At 39.6% G+C, this 24,381-nt stretch overlaps 1 protein-coding gene and 1 long non-coding RNA gene across 2 annotated transcripts; both read right to left on the bottom strand.

Moving 5' to 3' along the window:
• Window positions 1-3,755: 3,755 nt before the first annotated feature.
• LOC145113761 (uncharacterized) lies at window positions 3,756-4,393 on the bottom strand. Its single transcript, XM_079049819.1, has 2 exons — window positions 4,061-4,393; window positions 3,756-3,968 (listed from the first exon to the last, which is right to left on the bottom strand). Exons 1-2 carry the CDS (start codon window positions 4,391-4,393, stop codon window positions 3,756-3,758), a joined length of 546 nt encoding a protein of 181 aa, XP_078905945.1.
• Window positions 4,394-21,543: 17,150 nt separating this feature from the next.
• On the bottom strand, window positions 21,544-24,029 carry LOC145116507 (uncharacterized). The gene is made up of 3 exons (XR_013712127.1): window positions 23,762-24,029; window positions 23,345-23,660; window positions 21,544-21,826 (listed from the first exon to the last, which is right to left on the bottom strand). It is a non-coding gene; the product is annotated as an uncharacterized LOC145116507 (long non-coding RNA).
• Between the last annotated feature and the right edge of the window lie 352 nt (window positions 24,030-24,381).

Genomic DNA, 24,381 nt, shown 5'->3' with positions numbered 1-24,381 from the left:
TTCCTCGTTGCATCAAAACACATCCTAGCGCTTGATTAGAAGAATCATAGTACACTACAAAGTCCTCTATCCCTTCGGGTAGAGACAAGATCGGTGCACTGCACAAAGCTCGTTTCAGCGTTTGGAACGTTGTTTCTTGCTTCTCTCCCCAACTAAAAGTTACACCCTTTTGTGTCAGGGTGGTAAGCGGTTTAGTGATTCGGGAGAAATTTTGGATGAATCTGTGATAGTAGCCAGTTAGCCCTAAGAATTGTCAGATTTCTGTAGGTGTTTTGGGTGCTGACCAGTTTTCAATTGCCTTGATTTTAGAAGGGTCCACGTGTATTCCTTCTGAACTAACCACGTGACCCAGGAAATCTACTTTCCTAATCCAAAATTCACATTTTGAAAGCATCGCATAAAGTTTTTCGGTTCTTAGAGTTTGTAATACTTGACGAAGATGTTGGCCATGCTCCTCTTTGCTTCTTGAGTAGATAAGGATGTCGTCAATGAAGACTATGACGAATTTTTCCAGGAATGGACGACAAACTATGTTCATTAGATCCATGAACACAGCAGGTGCATTTTTCAATCCGAATGGCATCACTACAAACTCGTAATGACTATAACGAGTTCTAAACGCGGTTTTGAGAATGTCCTCCTCCAGAATCCATAACTGGTGATACCCGGATCTTAAGTCTATTTTCGAGAAGTAGCTCGCACCTTGAAGTTGGTCAAACAGATCGTCAATGCGAGGCAAAGGATATCGATTCTTGATGGTAAGTTTATTTAGCTCGCGGTAGTCTATGCACATACGGAATGATCCATCCTTGTTCTTTACGAATAAAACAGCTGCTCCCTGGGGTGAGAATCTTGGTCTTATGAAACCTTTGTTAAGGAGTTCGTTAAGCTGGCTGGATAATTCCTGCATCTCAGAAGGTGCAAGACGATAGGGGGATTTGGCTACTAGGGTAGCCCAAGGGATTAAGTCGATTCTGAATTTGACTTGTCGTTCGGGAGGCACTCCTGGAAGATCGTCGGGAAAAATGTCGGGAAAGTTGCAGACCTCAGGAATGCTCGCAACGTATTTCACTTCTTGCTTTTTATCTACCACGTGAGCTAAGAAAGAACAGTAATCTTTGTGAAGGTACTTTTGTGCCTTGATGCAAGAAATGATCTGAAGGTTTGTTTCGGGTTTGTGGCCGTAGATAATAAGAGTTTCGTTAGTTAGCAAGTTCAGGCGAATGACTCTTTCATTGCATAGGATGTCGGCATGGTTAGAGCACAACCAATCCATACCTATTATGGCGTCGAAACTCTTGATAGAGACTGGCATAAGGTCTATTTGGAACGAAAAGTTATTCAAGGTAAGGGTACATCCTATGTATATATCGTTGGCGTATTCGGATTTCCCGTTAGCCATTTCGACTGTAAAATTTTTATTTAGTGGTTGGGAGTTTTGATTTAGCATGTGTTTGAAATTATGGCTCACGAAGCTCTTCTCAGAACCACAATCAAATAGAATGAATGCATAAGTATTGTTGAGAAGAAACGTACCCGTGACTACTGCAGGGTCTGCCACTGCTTCTTCGTGACCCGTTGCTAGAATCCTCCCAATTCCACTGGCATTTCCAGCTTTTGGACAATCTCTCTTGAAATGCCCCATATCACCGCATTGATAGCATGCTTAACCTACTTCAGCGACAGGTACTTGGTTAATCGATTGGGGTGGTGACCTATAGAATCGGGCAGTGTGCCCTTTTCTGTTGCAGTTACGACACTACATTTCCCGGCAATTTCCGTTATGGTGAAAATTGCATTTGTTGCATTTGGGGAGATTTACTAGCATATGGCTTAGCTGGTGCAGGGTTAGCAGGAACAGCAGCAGGTACAGTAGCAGCATGGACCGCCACTAATTGTTGCTTCTTTGAGGGTTCCTGAGAAGAATTGCCCTTTCTCTTATTCCAGGCTTTCTTCTTGATGTTGTTATTGTTACTGATGTTGTTGTTTCCCTTGGGTTGTTCTAGGGCAACAACCACTGAGTTTTGACGGACTCTGTGGTCGATGAGCGACCATGCCAGTTCCTTGGAACTATCAAAGGTAATAGGCCTAGAAGCAATGACACTAGCCTGAATCTCGGACGATAGTCCCCAGATATACCTCTCTATCTTTTTTCTCTCTAGAGCAACCATCTCTGGACAAAGTATCGCTAAGTCACATAATCTATTTGTATAGGTTGTTATGTCTGAAGCAATCATTGTAAGACCCCAGAGCTCTTGCTCAAGTTTCTGAATTTCCCCTCGCGGACAGTATTGCCGCATTAGCATGGTCTTTAAGTTCTCCCAACTTATGGAGTTAGCCACTACTAAGTTTAGTGACTTAACATGGCCGTTCCACCATGTTAGGGCTCTATCAGCAAAGGTACAAACAGTGAATTTGACCTTGCAACTCTCCGGACAGGAGCAAATTTCAAAAATTGCCTCTGTCTTCTCAATCCATTGTCTTAACGCCATAACTCCTCCAGTGCCATTAAAGGTCCTGGGTTTAGCGTTTGAGAAATCCTTATAGGTACACTCTCGTGAGTGCCCGTGATTCTCGCCGTGGTTGGGGGGATGTGTACCAGTTCCTGATCCACTTGCACCAGGGGTGTTTATATGAGTCATAGCAGCTGCAACAGCTGCCGCGACCACCACCTGAAACATGACAGCGTCGAATTGAGGAGGTGGTGGAGGAGGTGGTGTTGGCGCTTGATTAACAGTGTTACGTCTTGGGTTTCTCCGAGGAGGCATCTTTTACTATAAAAGTTAAAAGTTGAAACGATGATAAGATATCAAGAGTGAGTATGAATATTATATCTCTGAACTAAAATACTTAGGTTGTGTTTGGTACAGAGAAATGGAATTGCTGCGGAGAATGGAAATGCAGAGAAAGAGAATTAAGCTGGAGAAAGAGAATTGACTCCCCTGTTTGGTAGAACTGAGAATCCACTAGCGAAATGTTTTTAAGAATCATTTCTCTTGTTTGGTTGTATTAATCAATGAAATGGAAATGAGTGTTTTTACCTTGTTTATTCATTTTCAAATAACATATTTTTTATAAAAATGCATTTTGATGTACATCTTAATTAGTCAAAATATGCATCTTTTATGTTTTTTATTATTTTTTTATATTAATTGTTACTAAATAATTTATTTTCTAAACAATTAATACTATTTTTTATAAATATTGTTTTGGAAAACATATTTCTAATATAAAGGAATAACTTACAAATAGATTATAAGGATATATGAAAATTATACTATTCAAAAACTATGTCCAATGAAGGATATGCAAAAATTATAATTCAATATTTCTAACAACTAAAAAAACATAACTATGTCCGATACACAATGTGCAAAGAGTCAACTTCAATATTCGTAAAAACTAAACAAAAAACATAACTTAAAATAACCTAATCATGATATTGATCCATCCCCTGTCATTTCCATGTAACAAATCTTTTCTTCTTCTGTCATCTTAAAAAATGCCCATGCACGAAATTGATCTTTGCTAAACATGTCAATCGCCTTAATTCGCTGTTTGACATTCATATTTAGCATGCGTTGTATATCTTCGATAACTTTATCTATCATATCACATGCTTCCTTATTTTCTTGCCTTCCTATATTGTATATTGTTTCATTAAGTTTTTCACCAACCTCCTTGAAAGTCTCTTTCATTTCTTTCGCAGCATCCTTATAAGAGCTTTCGGTGTCATCCGTTGTAGGCCTTTTGCATTAATTATTGCCACGAGCAATTTGTTGTGTCTCTTCAACAATATCTTCCAACCCTTCCACATCAACATGTGAGTTTCTTTGTGTCTCTTCAGTGGCATCTTCTCCAAGATCAGTAACTCCATGACCAGTAGCTCTATCCTTACCGAAGATTTTACATAGGTTATCGAATTGTGGAAATGGTTTATCGCGAAAACATGCAGCATCTTTATGACTCTACGAGAATGACACAAAATTAATTGGTTACTATTCATTTACAATATGTTTTAATGATGCAAAAAATACTACAAACATAATCATTATAGTACCTTTATGTATTCATCCCAAACTTCAACATCATCGGTAACACAACATTTATCTGTATCCCAGCCGAATCCACTCGTGTTTGTTCCGTATACGATGTCATGCACGATGTTGAAATGGTTTTTCCATGTCTTCATCCTCAATTTAATTTGAGGCTCTGATTTCAAACCTGAGTTAGGAAGACTTACATCTAATAATTGTTGCACGACCTTCAAATAGCCGGGTTTGAATCCGTTGTCGGCACCACCATACTTTTCGGGTACATGTAGCTCCAACAATGCTTCAATCAACTTTGCATCCTCTTCGGTCGTCCATGTGTGTTTGTTTCGCCCTGCCATGCCTACAAAAAATGTTTACAAAATAGATGCTTGAAATAGTAATTCAACCATTAAACATAATATTATCACACCACAATGAATACAAAATATTATACAACAATCCTAATAGCCCCTGTTTAGGGTTGTATAACTTAGTCATAACTTAACCAAATAAACTATTTTTTAATTCTAAAACGTAGACAAGACAAAACACTACAATTTGGAAAAAAAAATCGCCTAATTACGAGGTCGTATGAAACTTTTATGATGGTTCAAAGTTTGACAAAAATTATTAAAAATGTTGTCATTATATACAACAGTCGTAACAGCCCCTCTTTAAGGCTGTATAACTCAACCATATCTTAACCAATTAAGCGGTTTTATTATCCTAAAGCGTAGACAAAACAGAGGACTATAATTTGGAAAAAAAATCGCCTAATTGTGAGGTCGTATGAAACTTTTATGATGGTTCAAAGTTTGACAAAAATTATAAAAAAATGTTGTCATTATATACAACAGTCGTAACAGCCCCTGTTTAAGGCTGTATAACTCAGCCATATCTTAACCAATTAAGCTGTTTTATTATCCTAAAGCGTAGACAACACAGAGGACTATAATTTGGAAAAAAAAATTGCCTAATTCCGAGGTCGTATGAAACTTTTATGATGGTTCAAAGTTTGACAAAAATTATAAAAATATTGTCATAACATACAACAGTCGTAACAGCCCCTGTTTAAGGTTGTATAACTCAGCCATATCTTAACCAATTAAGTTGTTTTATTATCCTAAAGCGTAGACAACACAGAGGACTACAATTTGGAAAAAAAAGTTGCCTAATTCCGAGCTCGTATGAGAGTTTTATGATGGTTCAAAGTTTGACAAAAATTATAAAAAATACTGTAACAATGTAGAACAATCCTAACAGCCCATGTTTAAGGGTGTGTAACTCAGTCAAATATTAACCAATTAAGCTGTTTTTTGAGCCTACATTGTAGCCAATATAGAGGACTACAATCTGGGAAAAAATCTGCTTATTCCGAGCTAGTATGAAGATTTTATTGATATTCAAAGTAGGGTAAAAATTCCAAAAAAAAAACAAATCTACAACAGTAAAGCAACTTTCCATTGTACATACATAACATGTTAACAAATTGCAATCAATGACAGGATACGTTGCTTCCCTTTTGACAGTCAAGACTTATCTAGTGACAAACAATTGCTTGTAACATAGCAAGAATCAATTTTAACATCCAAAACCTTATACAAACTTGTAAAAAGAATCAATTCGTAGCAAGATGGTAACAAATTTTAAAAACAGATAGGAAGATTACCTTGAATTGGAAGATGACGGTTCCAAAATCGACTAAGAAGGAGCTACAAAGAAGGCGTGAATCGAGTAACACAACTGTCGTGAATGATTTTTCCATATGTATCGGCTTATGTAGGGCAAACGAGATTGAGTATGTTGACGTACGTGGGCCGATTGCATGGATATCCTTGAACAAGAGTGATCGATTGTATGTAGTAGGGTTCAAATGGGGGGTAAATTGATTTCTCCGGTTTTTTGTTTTTGATTCTCGGTCACACCCTCTTTTTTGTTTTCTCCCTTTTCTCTTTTAAAAATAGAGAATGGATTTAATGGAAAAGGAATTGATTTATTTCCCAATTTCTTAATTTTTGTATTAACCAAACAAGAGAAAAGGAATCAATTCCTTTTCCCAGCTTTTATTTCCCTGTACAAAACACCCCCTTAGTTCAATATGAATCTTGTAAAGAATTGGTAATAGAAGTCTATTATAAGTACAACTTGCAAAAAGATAATATGAACTTGAATGGTTATTTTTCAAAGAGTATGAAAATACATGTCGATTGTATTGGTATATTAAGTATATATAGTCTGGAAAACTTGACCATAAAGCAGGTCTATAATATACCATAATATTGGGAAAAATATCGACATCAAACCGACGTACCGAAAATGAAATTTTCGTGGTCATACTGAAAAATATGAAAAATAACACTAGAACATATTCATAGATTTACGCTATAACCAAAATACAACATATTGTTTGGAAAGTTGGACCTATCTAAAGGTCTACAGTACACCAACTTACTGAAAATAAAACATTTAGCCGAAGTCCTAATCTATAACAAAATTGGAAGTAGAATAAACACTATTTGCGTCGCGTACTGCGACGAGTACTAGACTCTACTTCCTGATGTTTGGTTTCCATTAGTTGTCTTTCCAAGGTAGTTTGATGCTCCCTTAATACCCTTATTTCTGTTAGGGAAGCATTCATTTGGTTTTGCAGTGCCTCAGTGTGGGTTTGGGATTCATCTTGTATTTCGTCGATACGACGAATATCCGCGACATTGATTTGTGCCGTTACATTAACTTCCAGGATCCGGTTTATTGAAACCCTCGCCTGATCGGTTTGACGAGCTATGTGATGAACAATGACAGGAAGATCCCTGTCGGCTGATCCTCCATTACTGAGATCGGAAAAATCTCGGCACATTCCATATGGTGGGCGTTGGCCCTGCTGTCGGCTCCAGTGATATATGTGATCTCCCAAACTGACGTTGGTCCTTGATATTCTTGCCTGACTGCGGGAGGTGGGATGGCTGGTGGGGGATTGATTACCGTGGGTTTTGTGTCGGTACCCTCTGAATCTTCATCTTCATCTTCTTCTTCTTCTTCCTCTTCTGGATCCTCTTCCATAATTTCTTCTGGATCCTCTTCCGGATCCTCTACTATCCATCCTTCGTTACCGTGGTTTGGAAAGTAAGGGTCACCAGGTAAATGAAAAATGGCCATTGTGTCTGTGTGAGAATAAGGACATGAGAAGTGCATGAAAAACTAAAGCACGTAATATTAAACATCGATGTTAAACTATTGCATCTATAGTATCATAAAATACTCCTATAATATTTTAAATTTATGTTTTGTTCTAGAGTTCTGCTGTATATGTATAGTTGGTAAGTTTTAGACATGTCGCAACACTACCATCACTCCCAAACACATGTTGGTCATATCTAAAACCAATATAGTTGATCAGGCTATATTAATTCCAGATATGATTACATAACTGTCCAGGTTTGACTGTAGTGTCCAACATTCAAATACTTTTAAGTTCTTATGACTGAGATACTGTACTTGTAGGTATGAGTGTTAGTATACTTCTTATAAAAATACTTAAATTTATAAAAAGTATACTTATAGTCATAGCTCTTAGCCCCAATGTATTTATAGTTTGTATATCTTTTATGGATTGATATACTGAGTTCACTATAAACAATGCTCTGATACCAATCTGTCACACCCCCAAACCAGACGGCGGAAACATACGGGGGTAGAGGACTTCATTTGTAGTATCACAACATATGCATCATAGTAATCAAAGTACAAACAACCATTGTATTTAAAAAGTATAAATATTTACATGTGTTCAATCATTGTATATTGAAACCAAAACAGTTATACAAAAGAAGAAGACATGACTTAAAATAGCTTCATCTTCTTAAAAGCTCGGGGAATACATGTGTACTAATTCCCTGAGAATACAAGTAATTTGAAAAGAGAGTATCAACATAAAGTTGAGTGAGTGCATAAGTATTTATGTTTGAAAGTATGTTTTCTGTTTCTTGAATATGTAAATTGTTCCAGAAAATCCTATATTTTCTGCTGTATATGAAAAGTAGTTTTAATTACATAAAACTGTTCTATTTGTAAATCAATGTTCTGTTATTGAATTCCTTTATGTATAAACTATAATAGTGAGAGTGTGCCTGGCTTAACCAACGTTTTATTGAATACTGAGATGTAATACTGTAAAAACTGTATCATAGTAAACTGTTACTTTGAAAATGTACTTTAGTTAATTATACACTAAGATATTGTTAATATCTTTTTAATGAATTACTATAACCATACTGAGACTAGATTACTGTAACATCCGGATTTTCGGGTATACTATTTTAAGTGTTTATTTTAAGAGTTGTGGAGTGACTCGACGAGTTGGTGCCTCAACTCGTCGAGTAGAGTCGCGACTGGTGACGTGGATTAATGAGTGGACTCGACGAGTCTGTGAGCCGACTCGCCGAGTTAGCGCTGCTGTAGGAAACCCTAATTTCTCGGGCTTGTGGCCTATTTAAAGGCCCTTACGGCCTCCCTTTGCGGCCTCCTTCCCCAGAGAGAAATCCTAACCTGCCCTTTTCGTGTATAAAGAGAGAGTGGCCATCTTGAGCATTCTTGAGCTTTTTGGAGGAAAGATTGGAAGAGTTGGTGGATCTAATCAAGAGAAGGCCGTAGATCTTGCATTCTTCTGTAATTAGCTGTTATTCAGAGGTATAAAGCTCTCATCTTGACCTTTTATTTGTTAGATCTGATTTTTGGGGAGCTTTTAGGGTTTTCTCTCAAGCATATTGTGTTCTTGAGCTACTTGGGCATGGTTTGAGGTTAGAACCTCAGATATGGACTAGAAAGGACCTTGAGAGTCCAAAGATTTGAACTTTATTGAGTTAGAGGCAAGTCCCCATGCATTTGACCTTCCTTGGAGCTTGTTATGACATTATGGAGCATTTATGGCATGCATGGTCATCAAGATCGAACCTTTACGTGACTTTTGGGTATTAGGAGGCTAGATCTAGAGGTTGGAGTTGCATATCTGACCTCAGACGTCCAAATGAGACATCCAGATGAGTCAACTCACCGAGTCTATGAGATGACTCGACGAGTCGGATCAGGTTGCCACAACGATTCGTGACCCAGTAATAACCCGTCGAGTTAGGGGTTAACTCGACGAGCTGTGTGAGACCCTTGGAAGAATTCAGAGGATGAGAGTGGACTCGGCGAGTCACCTGAGTGCACTCAGCGAGTCGGGTCAACTTTGGTTGTTGACTCATATTGACTTCTGTTGACTTGAGAGTGGGTTAATTAGGAGCATTGAGATCATGGAGGGGTAAAATGGTCTTTTACCCATCCAAGAGAGTAGAAAGAGAAAAGAGGACTTTAGGTGTAAATAAGGAAAAGAGGTATATTGATTGAAATGTTTTTCTAGTATGTTAGGCAGAGGCTAGTTCGGGATTCTCGAGTGCGTGTCTATTTCCTACTAACTGCGAGGTGAGTTTTCTCACTATACTTTACCTAGGGTGGTAGTTATGTGTGACCAAAGGGTCTTATGTGTTTATTTGAGTACTATGATGTTACTGCATTATGTCTGTGTGATTTATGCTATGTGTATTCCGAGTGTACAGAGTTAGGGCCGGAGGGTCCATAGAGTTAGGACCGGAGGGTCCATCAGAGTTATGGACTAGAGGGTCCCACTGAGACACACAGACCGGAGGGTCTTTCAGAGTTATAGCCTTGAGTGGCTAATATGTTGTATGTGGTATTTGGGGAACTCACTAAGCTTCGTGCTTACCGTGTTATGTGCTATGTGTTTTAGGTACCTCAGAGGATCGCGGGAAGGCACCGGCATGATTGTTCACACCTGTTCAGGACGACGTTGAGGATATTGGGATTTGACTTTTGATTGAAATTTTATGTTGACATTGAAACACTTATGACTTTCATGAAATATAATTTCTGAGTTTTATGTATTTTTAAAATGAAAAACTTGGTTGAAAATTTACATCGTTACAAGTTGGTATCAGAGCCGTGGTTTGAGGGATTCGGATACACCTTCGGGTATGTCTGGACTCAAACTGAGGATTTGAGAAAAAAATTCAAGAAAAACGATTTTTCTTAAAACGAGTAAGAGTTTCCAAGAGAAAAGCGGAAAAGAACAGTGTGTACAATCAGCCAGCGCCCGAACGGTGATTTCCCAAAATACCGTTACTATTATGTGATATTATGAGATATATTATGCATGCTAGAGAGTAGGCTATGTATTTCATAAGTTAGGATTAAAGTGGCCTGATTTGTGATGCCCTAACCTAGGAGTTACTGCTGCTATGAATTGCTTTGAGTGCGAATAGGTAGCAGAGAGAAGCTTATGAGAGGTATACTAGAGAGTAGTCTGTGTTCTGAGAGGCATAGAGTACTTGCGATCTAGGATCATAGGAGGAGGACTTGGGGTGAATATGGATTTGGTGTGGAAGGTAGTATTGGGCCCGTACTACTGGAAACACCGGATCGGTAAGCAGTCCAAGTAAGAATCCTTAGGGTGCTAAGGAATAAGTAGGGTTGAGTGATCGAGTGCGAGTATTCTCGATCGAGTCTCTGATTATTGTGTGTTGTGTTTCAGAGAGACATCATGGTGGGTACGCGCCACAACCCAGGGGGCAGTGGTACCAGTGGTACCATTGATAAGGAGATTCGCAGGATGATTCACGAGGAGGTGGCCGCAGCCATCCGAGCAGAGATTCCCGAGATGTTTGGGTCTATCAAGACCACCTTGATTGAGACATTTGCTGAGCGTTACACTGTGATTACCGACGCCGGCTACTGCTGCAGCCACCGCAGCTGTCGCTGCTGCAAGGCCACATGGGGGTGACTCATTGCTGTACCGGGAGTTCAGAAACACGAAGCCACTGGAGTTTGACTGGACTTAGGAGCCGATTGCCGCGATGAGATGGATCTCTGACATCGAGGGGTGTTTCTACACTTGTTCCTGTCCGGAACATTTGAGGGTACGGTTCACGCTGAACCAGCTTCGCTTGGGGGCGAAGGACTGTGGAAGTTTGTGACAGCTCATTTTACTCCTGTAGAGCACACTGCCGTGACTTGGGAGAGGTTTTCTGCGATGTTCCGAGACGAGTATGTTCCCCCGGTGGAGAGGGAACGGTTGGCCCAGGAGTTTATGTCCCTCAAGCAGAGGACTGAGTCAGTGACAGTGATTACGAGGATGTTCCATGAGAGGGCGATGTTCTGCCCTGAGCACGTGTCTACCGAGCAGGCGTGTCTGAGTCAGTATTTGAGTATTTTAAGGAGAGATATATGCGAGTTCGTGGCGAACTCGACATATCGGTCATTTGCTGAGCTCCAAGAAAATGCCCGAAAGAGGGAGATCGAGCTGGAGACTCAGGCCAGGGAGGAGGCAGAGTCTCAGGGGAGGGATCAGCGAACGGCACAGTCTCAGCCAGCAGCCAAGCGAGCAAAGCCCACTGATTCGAGATCGGGAAACCAGAAGGGCATCACTTGTGGGAAGTGCGGCAAAAGTCATGAGGGGATATGTCGAGTGGGGTCTTGCTACAAGTGTGGCAATGAGGGGCACATGGCTAAGGATTGCCCCAAGGGATTTGCAGTTTGCTTTCACTGCAACCAGACCGGCCACCGGAAGGCCGAATGTCCCCAACTGCTACAGGGATCAGCACAGGGATCTGTTCCTGTTACTATACGAGCTACAGAGAGCCGGCCAGTGAAGGCCAAGGTACTGAGGGCTCGTGGGAGAGCTTTCCAGCTGACAGCGAAGGAGGTCCGCGCAGCACCTGATGTCTTGGCCGGCATGTGTTCCTTTATTTATTTTAATTGAGTTATGTTGTGCTTATATTGTGTTATTCATAGGTACTTTTCTTGTGATATCTGTACCTGCCTTGGTGTTATTTGACTCGGGTGCGAGTCGATCCTTCGTATCGTTAGCATTTAGTCGTCACATCAGTATCCAAAGAGAGGCGCTGAGTCAAACTCTGAGAGTCTCTATAGCCGATGAGCATGCGGTGTTTGTGACTGATGTGATCTGGGGATGTGTACTTGAGATTTTTGGAGTTGAGTTTCCAATAGATCTGGTACGGATTGCGATGGGGGATGTCTGTGTCATCGTGGGCATGGACTGGTTGAGTCGAATCGGAGCTATGATCGACTGCGAGCATCAGTTGGTGACCATACGATACCCTAGTGGCGGAGTGCTTACAGTATACGACGAGGGTACCCGATTTGGGAGGGAATTTATAGCGTATGTGATGGATACGCGAGTTGCTCCCGAGAGATCGATTTCTATCATCGAGGTTCCGATAGTGAGGGAATTCCCGAATATTTTTACCGAGGAGTTACCGGGTGTGCCTCCCGAGAGGCAGGTGGAGTTCCGGATTGATTTGGTTCCGGGAGTGGCGCCTATTGCCAAGGCACCTTATCGCCTTGCACCACCAGAGATGCAAGAGTTATCCTCGCAGCTTCAGGAGCTGTTGGGGAAGGGATTTATCCGACCAAGTAGCTCGCCTTGGGGAGCGCCGATCTTTTTTGTCAAGAAAAAGGATGGTTCACACCGGATGTCCATCGATTACCGGGAGTTGAACAAGCTGACGGTCAAGAACCGTTATCCGCTTCCGAGAATCGACGATCTATTCGATCAGTTGCAGGGTGCATCTTGGTTTTCCAAGATCGATTTGAGGTCCAGATACCATCAGATGAGAGTTCTCGAGGAGGATGTTCAGAAGACGGCCTTCAGGACTCGCTATGGGCACTACGAGTTCATGGTGATGCCTTTTGGGCTCACCAACACACAGGCAGCGTTCATGGATCTCATGAACTGGGTGTGCAGGCCTATGTTGGATCGTTCGGTGATCATGTTCATGGACGATATCTTGGTGTATTCGAGATCCAGAGAGTAGCACGATGAGCATTTGAGAGAGATTCTTGTAGTATTAAGATCGGAGAGGCTTTATGCGAAATTCTCCAAGTGTGATTTCTGGTTATGAGAGGTCTAGTTCCTGGGACACCTCGTTAACCAGAATGGGATTTTGGTTGATCCGGCCAAGATTGAGGCAGTTATGAGATGGGAGGTTCAGAGATCCCCTACCGAGATTAGGAGTTGTCTGGGTTTGGCCGGCTACTATCGGAGTTTTATCAGAGATTTCTCCAAGATTGTCATCCCCCTCACCAGGTTGACCCGGAAGGGCGTTACTTTTTCTTGGGGTCCCGAGCAGCAGACCTCATTTGAGACTCTTCGCTAGAAGTTGTGCGAAGCCTCGGTGTTAGCTCTTCCCAAAGGGATGGAGGACTTTGTGGTTTACTGTGATCCATCCATATCTGGGTTGAGTGCGGTTGAAGCCTCACGAGACGAGGTATCCCACCCACGATCTAGATTTGGGGGCGGTGGTGTTCGCCTTCAAAATCTGGCGCCACTACTTGTACGGGGTTCGGTGTACCATATACACAGACCACAAGAGCCTAAAGTATCTCATGGATCAACCCAACCTGAATATGTGCCAGAGGAGGTGGCTGGATGTGGTGAAAAACTATGGCTGTGAGATCCTGTATCATTCGGGCAAGGCTAACGTGGTAGCCGACGCCCTGAGCCGCAGATCAGAGTGTGCCCCGATTCGAGATGTGTGTATGAGGATGACAGTGATGACTCCAGTCTTGGATACCATTCGAGAGGGCCAGGCGGAGGTCGTGAAACCGGAGAACCGCAAGAGGGAGCGGGTGGTTGGGCAGGTCTCCGAGTTTGTAACGGACAGCCGAGGACTTATGACTTTTCGAGGGCGAATTTGGGTGCCCTATACGGGCGGATCTCGACATATACTGATGGAGAAGGCGCATAGATCGAGGTTCTCGATCCATCCCGGAGCCACTAAGATGTATTTGGACCTGAAGAGATATTACTGGTGGCCTTATATGAAGAGGGATGTTGCCTGGATAGTCGAGAGGTGCTTGACCTGTCGTCGGGTCAAGGCAGAGCACCAGCGTCCACATAGTCTTTTGCAGCCACTGGATATTCCCCAGTGGAAGTGGGAATAGATCTCGATGGACTTTATCACCAAGTTACCGAGGACTGCGCATGGAGTTAACGCAATTTGGGTGATTGTGGACCATCTGACGAAGAGTGCTCACTTTCCTGCCATCAGTGAGAACTCTTCTATGGAGCGATTAGCTGAGATGTATGTGAGGGAAGTGGTAGCACGACATGGAGTGCCGATCTCTATCGTGTCGGATCGAGACGTGCGTTTTACTTTCAGGTTCTGGAAGAAATTTCATGAGGAGTTGGGCACGTGCTTACATTTCAGTACTGCGTATCACCCTCAGACAGATGGTCAGAGCGAGTGGACGATTTAGACGCTCGAGGACATGTTACGGGCATGTGTCTTGGACTTCGGAGGTAGTTGGGACACCTACATACCATTGGCTGAGTTCTCCTACAACAACAACCATCATTTGGGTATTGGTATGCCTCCTTTCGAGCTCCTGTATGGGAGTAGGTGTCGGACTCCCATTTCTTGGGGGAGAAGTGGGGCAGAGGGTGATGGGCAGCACAGAGATAGTACTAAAGATGACCGAGCAGATCCATCAGGTCAGACAGAGGTTACTGACGGCCCGGAGTCGCCAGAAGAGTTATGCGGATAGGCGACGATCCGAGCTAGAGTTTCTGGTTGGAGATTTTGTACTCCTGAAGGTATCCCTATGGAAAGGGGTGATCCGGTTCAGGAAGTGGGGCAAGCTGGGGCCCCGATATATCAGTCCTTTTAGAGTGACCGCCAGAGTGGGTAGGGTAGAATACCAGTTGGAGCTACCTGTGGAGTTGAGTCAGATTCATAACACCTTTCACGTGTCCCAGTTGAGGAAGTGTGGGGCCGATGAGACGGCAATAATACTGCTGGAGGACATTCAGGTGGATGCGAGCCTGAATTACATTGAGAGGCCGATCACGATTTTAGATGGAAAGGTGAAGGTTCTAAGGAACAAAGAAGTGCCCCTGGTTCAGGTCCAGTGGCAGCATCCGAGGGGATCCGATTTGACTTGGGAGTCGGAGTCAGAGATGCGGGAGCAGCATCCAGAGCTATTTGAGAGACAGGACTACGAGGGCGAAGTCTGATTCTAGTGGGGGAGAAATGTAACATCCGGATGTCCAGGTATAATATTTTAAGTGTTTATTTTGAGAGTTGTGGAGTGACTCGACGAGTTGGTGCCTCAACTCTTCAAGTAGAGTCGCAACCGGTGACGTGGATTAATGAGTGGACTCGACGAGTCCGTGATCCGACTCGCCGAGTCAGCGCTGCTGAAGGAAACCCTAATTTCTCAGGCTTGTGGCCTATTTAAAGGCCCTTATCGCCTCCCTTTGCGGCCACATTCCCCAGAGAGAAACCTTAACCTGCCCTTTACGTGTATAAAGAGAGAGAGAGAGAGAGAGAGAGTGGCCATCTTGAGCATTCTTGAGCTTTTTGGAGGAAATATTGGAAGAGTTGATGGATCTAATCAAGAGAAGGCTGTGGATCTTGCATTCTTCTGTCATTAGCTGCTATTCAAAGGTATAAAGCTCTCATCTTGACCTTTTGTTTGTTAGATCTCATTTTTGGGGAGCTTTTAGGGTTTTCTCTCAAGCATATTGTGTTCTTGAGCTAATTGGGCATGGTTTGAGGTTTGAACCTCAGATCTGGACTAGAAAGGACCTTGATGGTCCAAAAGATTCGAACTTTATTGAGTTAGAGGCAAGTGCCGATGCATTTGACCTTCCATGGAGCTTGTTATGGCATTATGGAGCATTTATGCCATGCATGGTCATCAAGATCGAACCTTTACGTGACTTTTGGGTATTAGGAGGCTAGATCTAGAGGTTGGAGTTGCAGATCTGACCTCAGACGTTCAAATGAGACATCCAGATGAGTCAACTCGCCGAGTCTATGAGATGGCTCGACGAGCTGTGTGAGACCCTTGGAAGAATTCATAGGATGAGAGTGGACTCGGCGAGTCACCTGAGTGCACTCGGCGAGTCGGGTCAACTTTGGTTGTTGACTCATATTGACTCCTGTTGACTTGAGAGTGGGTCACTTAGGAGCATTGAGACCATGGAGGGGTAAAATGGTCTTTTACCCATCCAAGAGAGTAGAAAGAGAAAAGAGGACTTTAGGTGTAAATAAGGAAAAGAGGGATATTGATTGAACTGTTTGTCTAATGTGTTAGGCGGAGGCTAGTTCGGGATTCTCGAGTGCGTGTGTATTTCCTACTAGCTGCGAGGTGAGTTTTCTCACTATACTTTACCTAGGGTGGTAGTTATGTGTGACCAGAGGGTCTTATGTGTTTATTTGAGTGTTGTGATGTTACTGCATTATGTCTGTGTGATTTATGGTATGTGTATTCTGAGTTTACAGAGTTAGGACTGGAGGGTCCACAAAGTTAGGACCGGAGGGTCCATCAGAGTTGTGGGACTGGAGGGTCCCACTGAGACACATAGACCAGAGGGTCTTTCAAAGTTATAGCCTCGAGTGGCTAATATATTGTATGTGGTATTTGGGGAACTCACTAAGTTTCGTGCTTACCGTGTTATGTGTTATATGTTTCAGGTACCTCAGAGGATCGCAGGAAGGCACCGGCGTGATTGTACACACCTGTTCAGGACGACGTTGAGGATTCTGGGATTTGACTTTTGATTGAAATTTTATGTTGACATTGAAACACTTATGACTTTCATGAAATATAATTTCTGAGTTTTATGTATTTTTAAAATGAAAAACTTGGTTGAAAATTTACGTCGTTACAATGACCTGAGCCAACGATTTGAAGGCGTCTAAAAACTGTTGATAACAATTGTCACTCGTAGGCGTGTATGCCTGACTGTAGCTAGCAGTCCGAGTGCGGGGTTGTTAATCCCAATATAGATCTATACACACATTGTTTCGATCCCCGACTGGAGATTCTGGTTATAATGTCAGGACTTTAACTATGTTATTTAAATGAACTAAACATCCTGAATCAAATGACTCATAAAAAGCATATAGATGTTACATGTATAATAGTTATGAAAAACCCAATCATTCTGAAATGAATAATTGATAGAATGCCATTGAATTAGTATTTGAAAAATGTATACTCTTGATTAGTTTTGAATCAAACATTTGTTCTTGTAAAACAGTGTATTTTAGTATACTTGAATCGTGATTTAATGTTCTATGAATCATAAATTATACCTATTATAATTCATATGTACTTTCTGAATTGATATTAACTATTCATGAATGCAACCCCTTGCTCAACATGTTACAAAGGGTACCTGAACTGAACGAATTAACTTTTATATATTTATATACAGATACAATTATATAAGTAAAATTTAAATGACATTTGGATAAATAACCATTACTTATAATACCACATCCAAACAAGGAAAAGGAACCAAAGTGAACTATCAGTCCTTAGCCTTTTAAACCTTATATATATATATATATATTATTATATTATATATATATATATATATATATATATATATATATATATATATATATATATATATATATATATATATATGATTTATGGGGAAAATATAAGTTTATTAAAACCATTTTGAAATATTTTTGATGACTTAATGTCATTTTAACACAATCTTAGAAACCATTTGTTTGTAACACAAAATCTTTGTGCTAGACTTGTATTCCCCCCCCCCCCCCCCCCCCTTAAAACAGTAAAAACTATAAAAATACTGGGGTACGAACTCACTTGGTAAGAGTGATGATTTGAAGAAAAACTAGGCTCTACGCGGGCACCACTTCGACTGGAAAGAGGTTAGCTTTTCGAGAATTTCGGGGCTTCGGGCTTTTTTCAGAACTTGAATGCGTCACTGGGGCGTCGGGGTAGTATCGAGAGGCTTAAAAGTGATAAAATATAGGAGAGAGGATAGAAAATGGCACTTAAAACCGGAGGTCTCGGTTCCTATTTATAGGAGGCCGAAGCCTCCCCGTATGTTGGGCATACGCTGCGTACGCTGGGCGTAGCATACGTGGCCAGCCTAGCCGTTACGCATCGAAGCTAGTGAGCCTGCATGGCTCGCATGCAGCGAGAGGGTGACGGAGCGTCGACGTGGCTGGCCCTGGCCTTGTTTCCGAGTACGCTGGGCGTAATCGCATTTATTCAACTTCAAAAATTCATAACTATTGCATACGAGCTCCATTTTTGACGTTCTTTATATCCACGCGTAGGTGAGACTATTCTCTACAACTTTCGTTTAGACTCTGTCGGCTAATTTTGAATTTATTTTTAAAGTTATATTTTTAACAGGCAGAGACACGAAAAATCCGTTAAAAATTCCTAACTTCTTCATCTGACGTCCGTTTTCATCTGTCTTTTTATCATTGTACTACTATTGACGAGATCTTCAATTCTCATTTAGGGTGCATCACTCAATCTTTATTTCGAGTTTTTAGCTGTGTACAGTTATGTCGAATGTTAGAAAAATCATAACTTCTTCATATGAAGTCAGATTTTGGCGTTCTTTTTATGGACACTCTCGGTTTAACATATACTATAACTTTCATTTAGATAGTTAAGGTTAAAAAAGCATTTTATTGAAAATTCACTTTTTACGTTAAACAGTGTTTTGTCGGTTTTGTTGTGGATTTTGATAGGTCATAACTTCTTCGTTATAACTCGGAATTGGGTGTTCTTTATTTTTTTGAAATCCTTGACACGATTTCTACCACTATGTTCATCCCAAACAAGTTTGTTTAACATTACATTTTTGAGGGTTAATATGTAAATGTATATAATATACAAAAAATTTTGTTTATTATATATATATATATATATATATATATATATATATATATATATATATATATATATATATACACTATTACACAAAGTCGAAATAACAGGTTGTTACAGAATATGTGTCATGTTGATGGAGTTAATAGGTTTTCTAACTTTTTTACAATCACTCTGATGGATTTTACTTATTTGACATCTGTTTCTTGTAGGTTATACAAAGAACTTAATTAAAGTTTGGGTAACAAAAAGAGCAGGACAACCCTAATTCTATGTTGAAGGTAGTTTCTTTTCTTTGATCATGTGTTGTTAGTTTATAATGTTTGTTTATCTATTATCGTCAAAACTATCACCATAATAGTTGTTATTAGATAGTAATAACTTAAAATTGCTTTTAATCAACAATGTTGTCCTTTTTGTGATCTTCACATTATGTCAAAGACTTTAATGCAGAACATTTTTCTACTTAAGGTGAAGAAGTCGTAGAAGGAGATTTGTTTTTAATAAAGTAAATTCCTTTACATTATAAATATATACATTTGATCTTTTTAGTAGAAATTAAAAAAAAATTTATCCTTTGTTGAGAATTTATCTCATATTTTTCCTTTTTATGTTGTAACCAACTAATTTATTAATTGCGTTAGTTTTTTATTCATATGAACATTTAAGATTTTGATACATATACAAGAATTAAGGGAAAGAAAGAAAAGAAAAAGAGCTTTATTACCACATAAAGCATTAAAATCTACTTATATAATAATGATCAATGATCCTCTTGATTCATCATCACCTTTTCCTTCATCCCTCTCTCATAGGCTAGAGGGAGTGGTGTCATAAAAGTTGCACTCCCTTCACTACCACGTAGGCGACATGTCAGCATTTACCACTATAAAAATGTGGTTTCATGCCACACTCAATTTAAAAGGTTAAAAAAAGAAAAAAAACATTTTTTTAAAAAATTTGATCAATCACCTGTCAATTGGAATGGCATAAGGACGAGAGGAGCGCTCCCTTGGAGCGCCACAGTTCGGTCTCCACCGCACCAAAACCGAAGGGGAGGGGCAGTATTCAAAGCTAATGGGGCAAGGGAGTGCATCCCTTACCGAACCACTTCCTAAATCCTCATTTGATACTCTCACTTTCTCTCATCATATCGTCGTCGACAAAACGAAAACTTTAGCCCTCACCATTGCATTCCATCATCGCTTTTTTTCTAAATCATCTCTCTCTCTCTCTCTCTCTCTCTCTCTCTCTCTATAAAAAACTTAGATCTAACTTATGCTACCCTCCCTCTCTAAAAATCGGCCAATGCAAATTTCTTTTCCATTTCTTGGCCAGTCACTCATCAATTATCTGAACCTCTTTGTTTTGAGCAAAAAAAAACTAATTGCTTCTAGAAAAAACTAATTTCTAAAAGAAATTATCTGCACCCGTCGTGTAGCACGGGTAAACGGCTAGTATATATATATATATATATATATATATATATATATATATATATATATATATGTGTGTGTGTGTGTGTGTGTGTGTGTTATGTACCTAAGCTTTAGTATAGAATATTTTAAATGACGTAGTTCTAAACAAAGCTAATACAGTTTCATTTTCTCTTAATTTTGTTTTAATAGAATACAATTGAATTGAATTAAATTACGGAATGAAAACGATCAATTATATATCTTTTTATTGCAAAACATCATTGAAGTTTATAGGGAAAGTAAAAAATCAATATTTTTAACGAATATAACTCAAACGTATTGTCCTTCAATTGAAAAATTATATCAAATGATTTGTGAAAAGCTTGATTGGGTTATTGCATGTTTTTCTTTTAACTTTTATTCTATTAGTTTTCATTTAAAATTTAGTAGGGCTAATTAAAAGGTCATGACTTTTAATACTTTAAGTTCTTAGACAAAATGAAGAAAAATAACATAAATTCGATCGGTTTAGTAAGCCACATTATTAAGGAAGAATAATAAACGAGATATCATGATTAGTTTGAATATATATGGATCAAAACTACAGAGTTTGGAGGTTCTATATATAAGCTTAGGTACATAACAGCCATATATTTCCTAAGCCCAATATATATATATATATATATATATATATATATATATATATATATAGAGAGAGAGAGAGAGAGCATTCAATCGAGAACATTTTCTATTGCATGAACATTTGACAACAAATTTGGACCACACAATTTTTTCAATTAAAATCATAAAATAATATTCATAAAAATCAAAAAATAGTAACAAACAATTAAAAACTCACTAACCAACACTACTCACCACTCAACCAACACACCCACCACCACCTCGACCACTCATCACCACCACACGTCACCACCACCAACCACCACCACCTACCACTACCACCACCCATCACTACCGACCACCACCACCCGTCACCACCACCAACCACCACGAACACCCCCACCAACTACCCACCAAAACCACCACCCTTCACCATCACCACCACTATTATCACCTACCACCATCACCACCCTCCACTTACCACCACCACCAAACATCACCACACGCCACCAGCACCTACTTCCACAACCTACCCACCACCATCACCATCACCACCCATCACCAACTACCACCACCCGTCACCATCACCCCACCCAACATCCACCAAAACCACTACCCACCACCATTACCATCACCCCTATTACTAACCCCCACCCACCACCACCACTACCCATCATCACCACTCACCACCACCACCACCCACTACTTACCACCACCAAACATCACCACACGCCACCACCACCAAACATCACCACACGCCACCACCACCAAACATCACCCCCACAACCCTTCATCGCCACTACCACCTACCACCTATAACAGACCATAACCACCGCCCACCACCTATAACCAACCATAACCACCACCCACCACTACAAACAACATATAACCCACTACCCCATCACCTACCACCCGTCAACACCACTAATCACCACTATGCCATAACTCCATCACCACCCACCATACACCACCATGCATTTCCACCGTATAACTACCACCCACTACCTACAACCACCAACACTATATGTGATTAAATGCATATAATGCTATAAATCATGTGTGATTATATGTATTTACTCACATAAATCATACATGATTTAAATATAATCACATGTGATTATATGTATCTAATCATATATGATTTATATAAACAAGATTAGTTTTCATGTTTTCCATTCAATAATTTTTCTCATGAATTTAATCATATCTGATTATATGTAGTTAATAACATATGATTAATGTGAACATATATTTGTTTTCGCATTTTTGATTCAATCGTTGTTCTCTTGTATATAACCACATATGATTATATGTATCTAATCACATATGATTTATACAGACAAGATTCTTTTTTGTCCATATAAATTGTATGTGATTAGATACATATAATTACATGTGATTAGATGTATCTAAACACATATGATTAAAATTGACTAAAAAAATTATTGAATCCAGAACACGATAACGAATCTTGTCCACATAAATCATATGTGATCCAGTAGTTGTTATCGTGTATTTAATCACATGTGATTATATGTATCTAATCACATATGATTTATGGAAAAGATTCATTTTTGTCCGTATAAATCATATGTGATTAGTTTTGTTCAAATAAACCATATGTGATTGGAAACATATAAGCAAATGTGATTATATTTATTTAATCACATATGATTTATTTGGTCAATATTAATTTTCACGTTTTCTATTCAATAGTTGGTCTCGTGTATTTATTCGCATATGATTGTATGTATTTAATCACATATGTGATTAAATACATACAATCACATATGATTGGATACATATAATCACATGTGATTATATGTATCTAATCACATATAATTTATGTGGACAATGTTCATTTTTGTGTTCTCGATTCAATAGTTGTTCTTGTTTATTCAATCACATGTGATTATATATATCTAATCACATATGATTTATATCGACAATATTAATTTCCATGTTTTCTATTCAATAATTACTCTCGTATTTAATCACATGTGATTTTTTAGACAATGTTTGTTTTCACGTTTTTGATTCAATAGTTGTTATCGTGTATTTAATAAAATGTGATTCAATACATGTAATCACATGTGATTAAATATATCTAATCATGTATGATTAAAATGGACAAAATTCGTTTTTACTTATTTTTCGTGTCGAATCACTTGCCCTTTTCTATTTATATTTTATCCATAATAACGCTCAATATTTTTCATATTAGCTAATTAGCCTTATGGACATTTTTTTAAAATAAAGTTTACGGATTATGATTACAAGATTTGAATATAATTACCTATCAATTTATACGAACACCTGTTATGAATAATTAAAGCAATAAATTTTAAAAATATTATTAGGTCCACCAAGTATTGGCCTTTATAGTAACCAAACCAAATAAGCCTATTTTACTATTTTATTGAAATAAGTCGGATTATAACCTGAAGCCCACATTAGGCCCAAATAATAGATAAAGCTAATTTTAACCTAATTCATCCTAATCAAACACAGTCAACTCCATACCTCGTTAGTTGCACTCGTGCCTAGCCTCCTTCTCCATCTCCGACCACCGCTTCTTTCACTAGTGACATCCATCTCCAATTCTGACCACAAATTCTTTCGCCGGAGACATCGAATCTGTCAATTCCTCCACTTAACCGCATTCCAGTATTACAGTCACCTCATCACACTGAACTTCCTTAGGGGCCAATGATAAGCAACTCTCCGATGAAGCTTCCTTCTTCGACGACTCTAACTTAATTCCAAACTTCAATCAATTATGTTGCTTCAGTAGCTGTATCTGTGCTTAAGAATATCAACACATCTTCATCGCATCAAGCTAGAACGATGAAATGATACAAAGTAAAATATCATAAATTTAGTATCGAGAGTCGTTTGATCCCATTATCCGTGAGAAAATAGGAAAAATAAAGGTGATACCTCCTGATGAGCTAATAAACATCACCAAAATTTCATAGGTTCGAAATGGTGTAGCTTCGACATGACATTGCGAGAAATTTCTCAAATTTCCTGATACTTTCACCATTTCGGACAACATTCTGGTGGCTCTGTCGATAGTCCGAGAATTCCAGAACGGTTTTCGGTGATTCAAGCAGCTCCAACGACATTCCAGTAATTTCTAGCGGTTTTTCTGGTGGTTAATGGTGGCCACAACATTCCCCGATATATTGGTAGAGTGAGGGTGGAGGTGGGGGTAGGGATGGGGTAAGGGAAGGGGTAGGTGGGATTGGCGCCTTTTTATTGTCCTAATTAATAAAATTAATAAAACAATTTAATATATTTTTAGATTTCAAAATTTAAAACTAGTGGCTTTTATTTGATCTCAAAATAAGATTTGTTCACATTTGAACATGCTTACACACACATACATATATATATATATATATGATGCGACCTAGTCCTCCGGACTGTCTCGCATGGTAGTTCTGATCACGGCAAGATGGAAATGGGTGCTCTGGGAAGACCTGCGAGGTCACAACAGGCGGAAACGGTCAGCCGTTCTCCAGCAGGAACTCTCGGGAAAACGCTCTGACGGTCAT

Source organism: Lactuca virosa, chromosome 5 (genome assembly GCF_052849685.1).
Source record: "Lactuca virosa cultivar CGN04683 chromosome 5, Lactuca_virosa_CGN04683_v6, whole genome shotgun sequence".
Taxonomy (NCBI): Eukaryota; Viridiplantae; Streptophyta; class Magnoliopsida; order Asterales; family Asteraceae; genus Lactuca; species Lactuca virosa.
This window is presented reverse-complemented; position numbering and strand designations above follow the sequence as displayed.

What these genes read in the sequence shown, in the direction of transcription:
- LOC145113761 (XM_079049819.1), bottom strand. Translation starts at nt 4,393, where the DNA reads ATGGCAGGGCGAAACAAACACACATGGACGACCGAAGAGGATGCAAAG. An exon ending in TTTGGGATGAATACATAAAG is followed by an intron (nt 3,969 to 4,060) that starts GTACTATAATGA and finishes TCATTCTCGTAG; the next exon opens with AGTCATAAAGATGCTGCATG.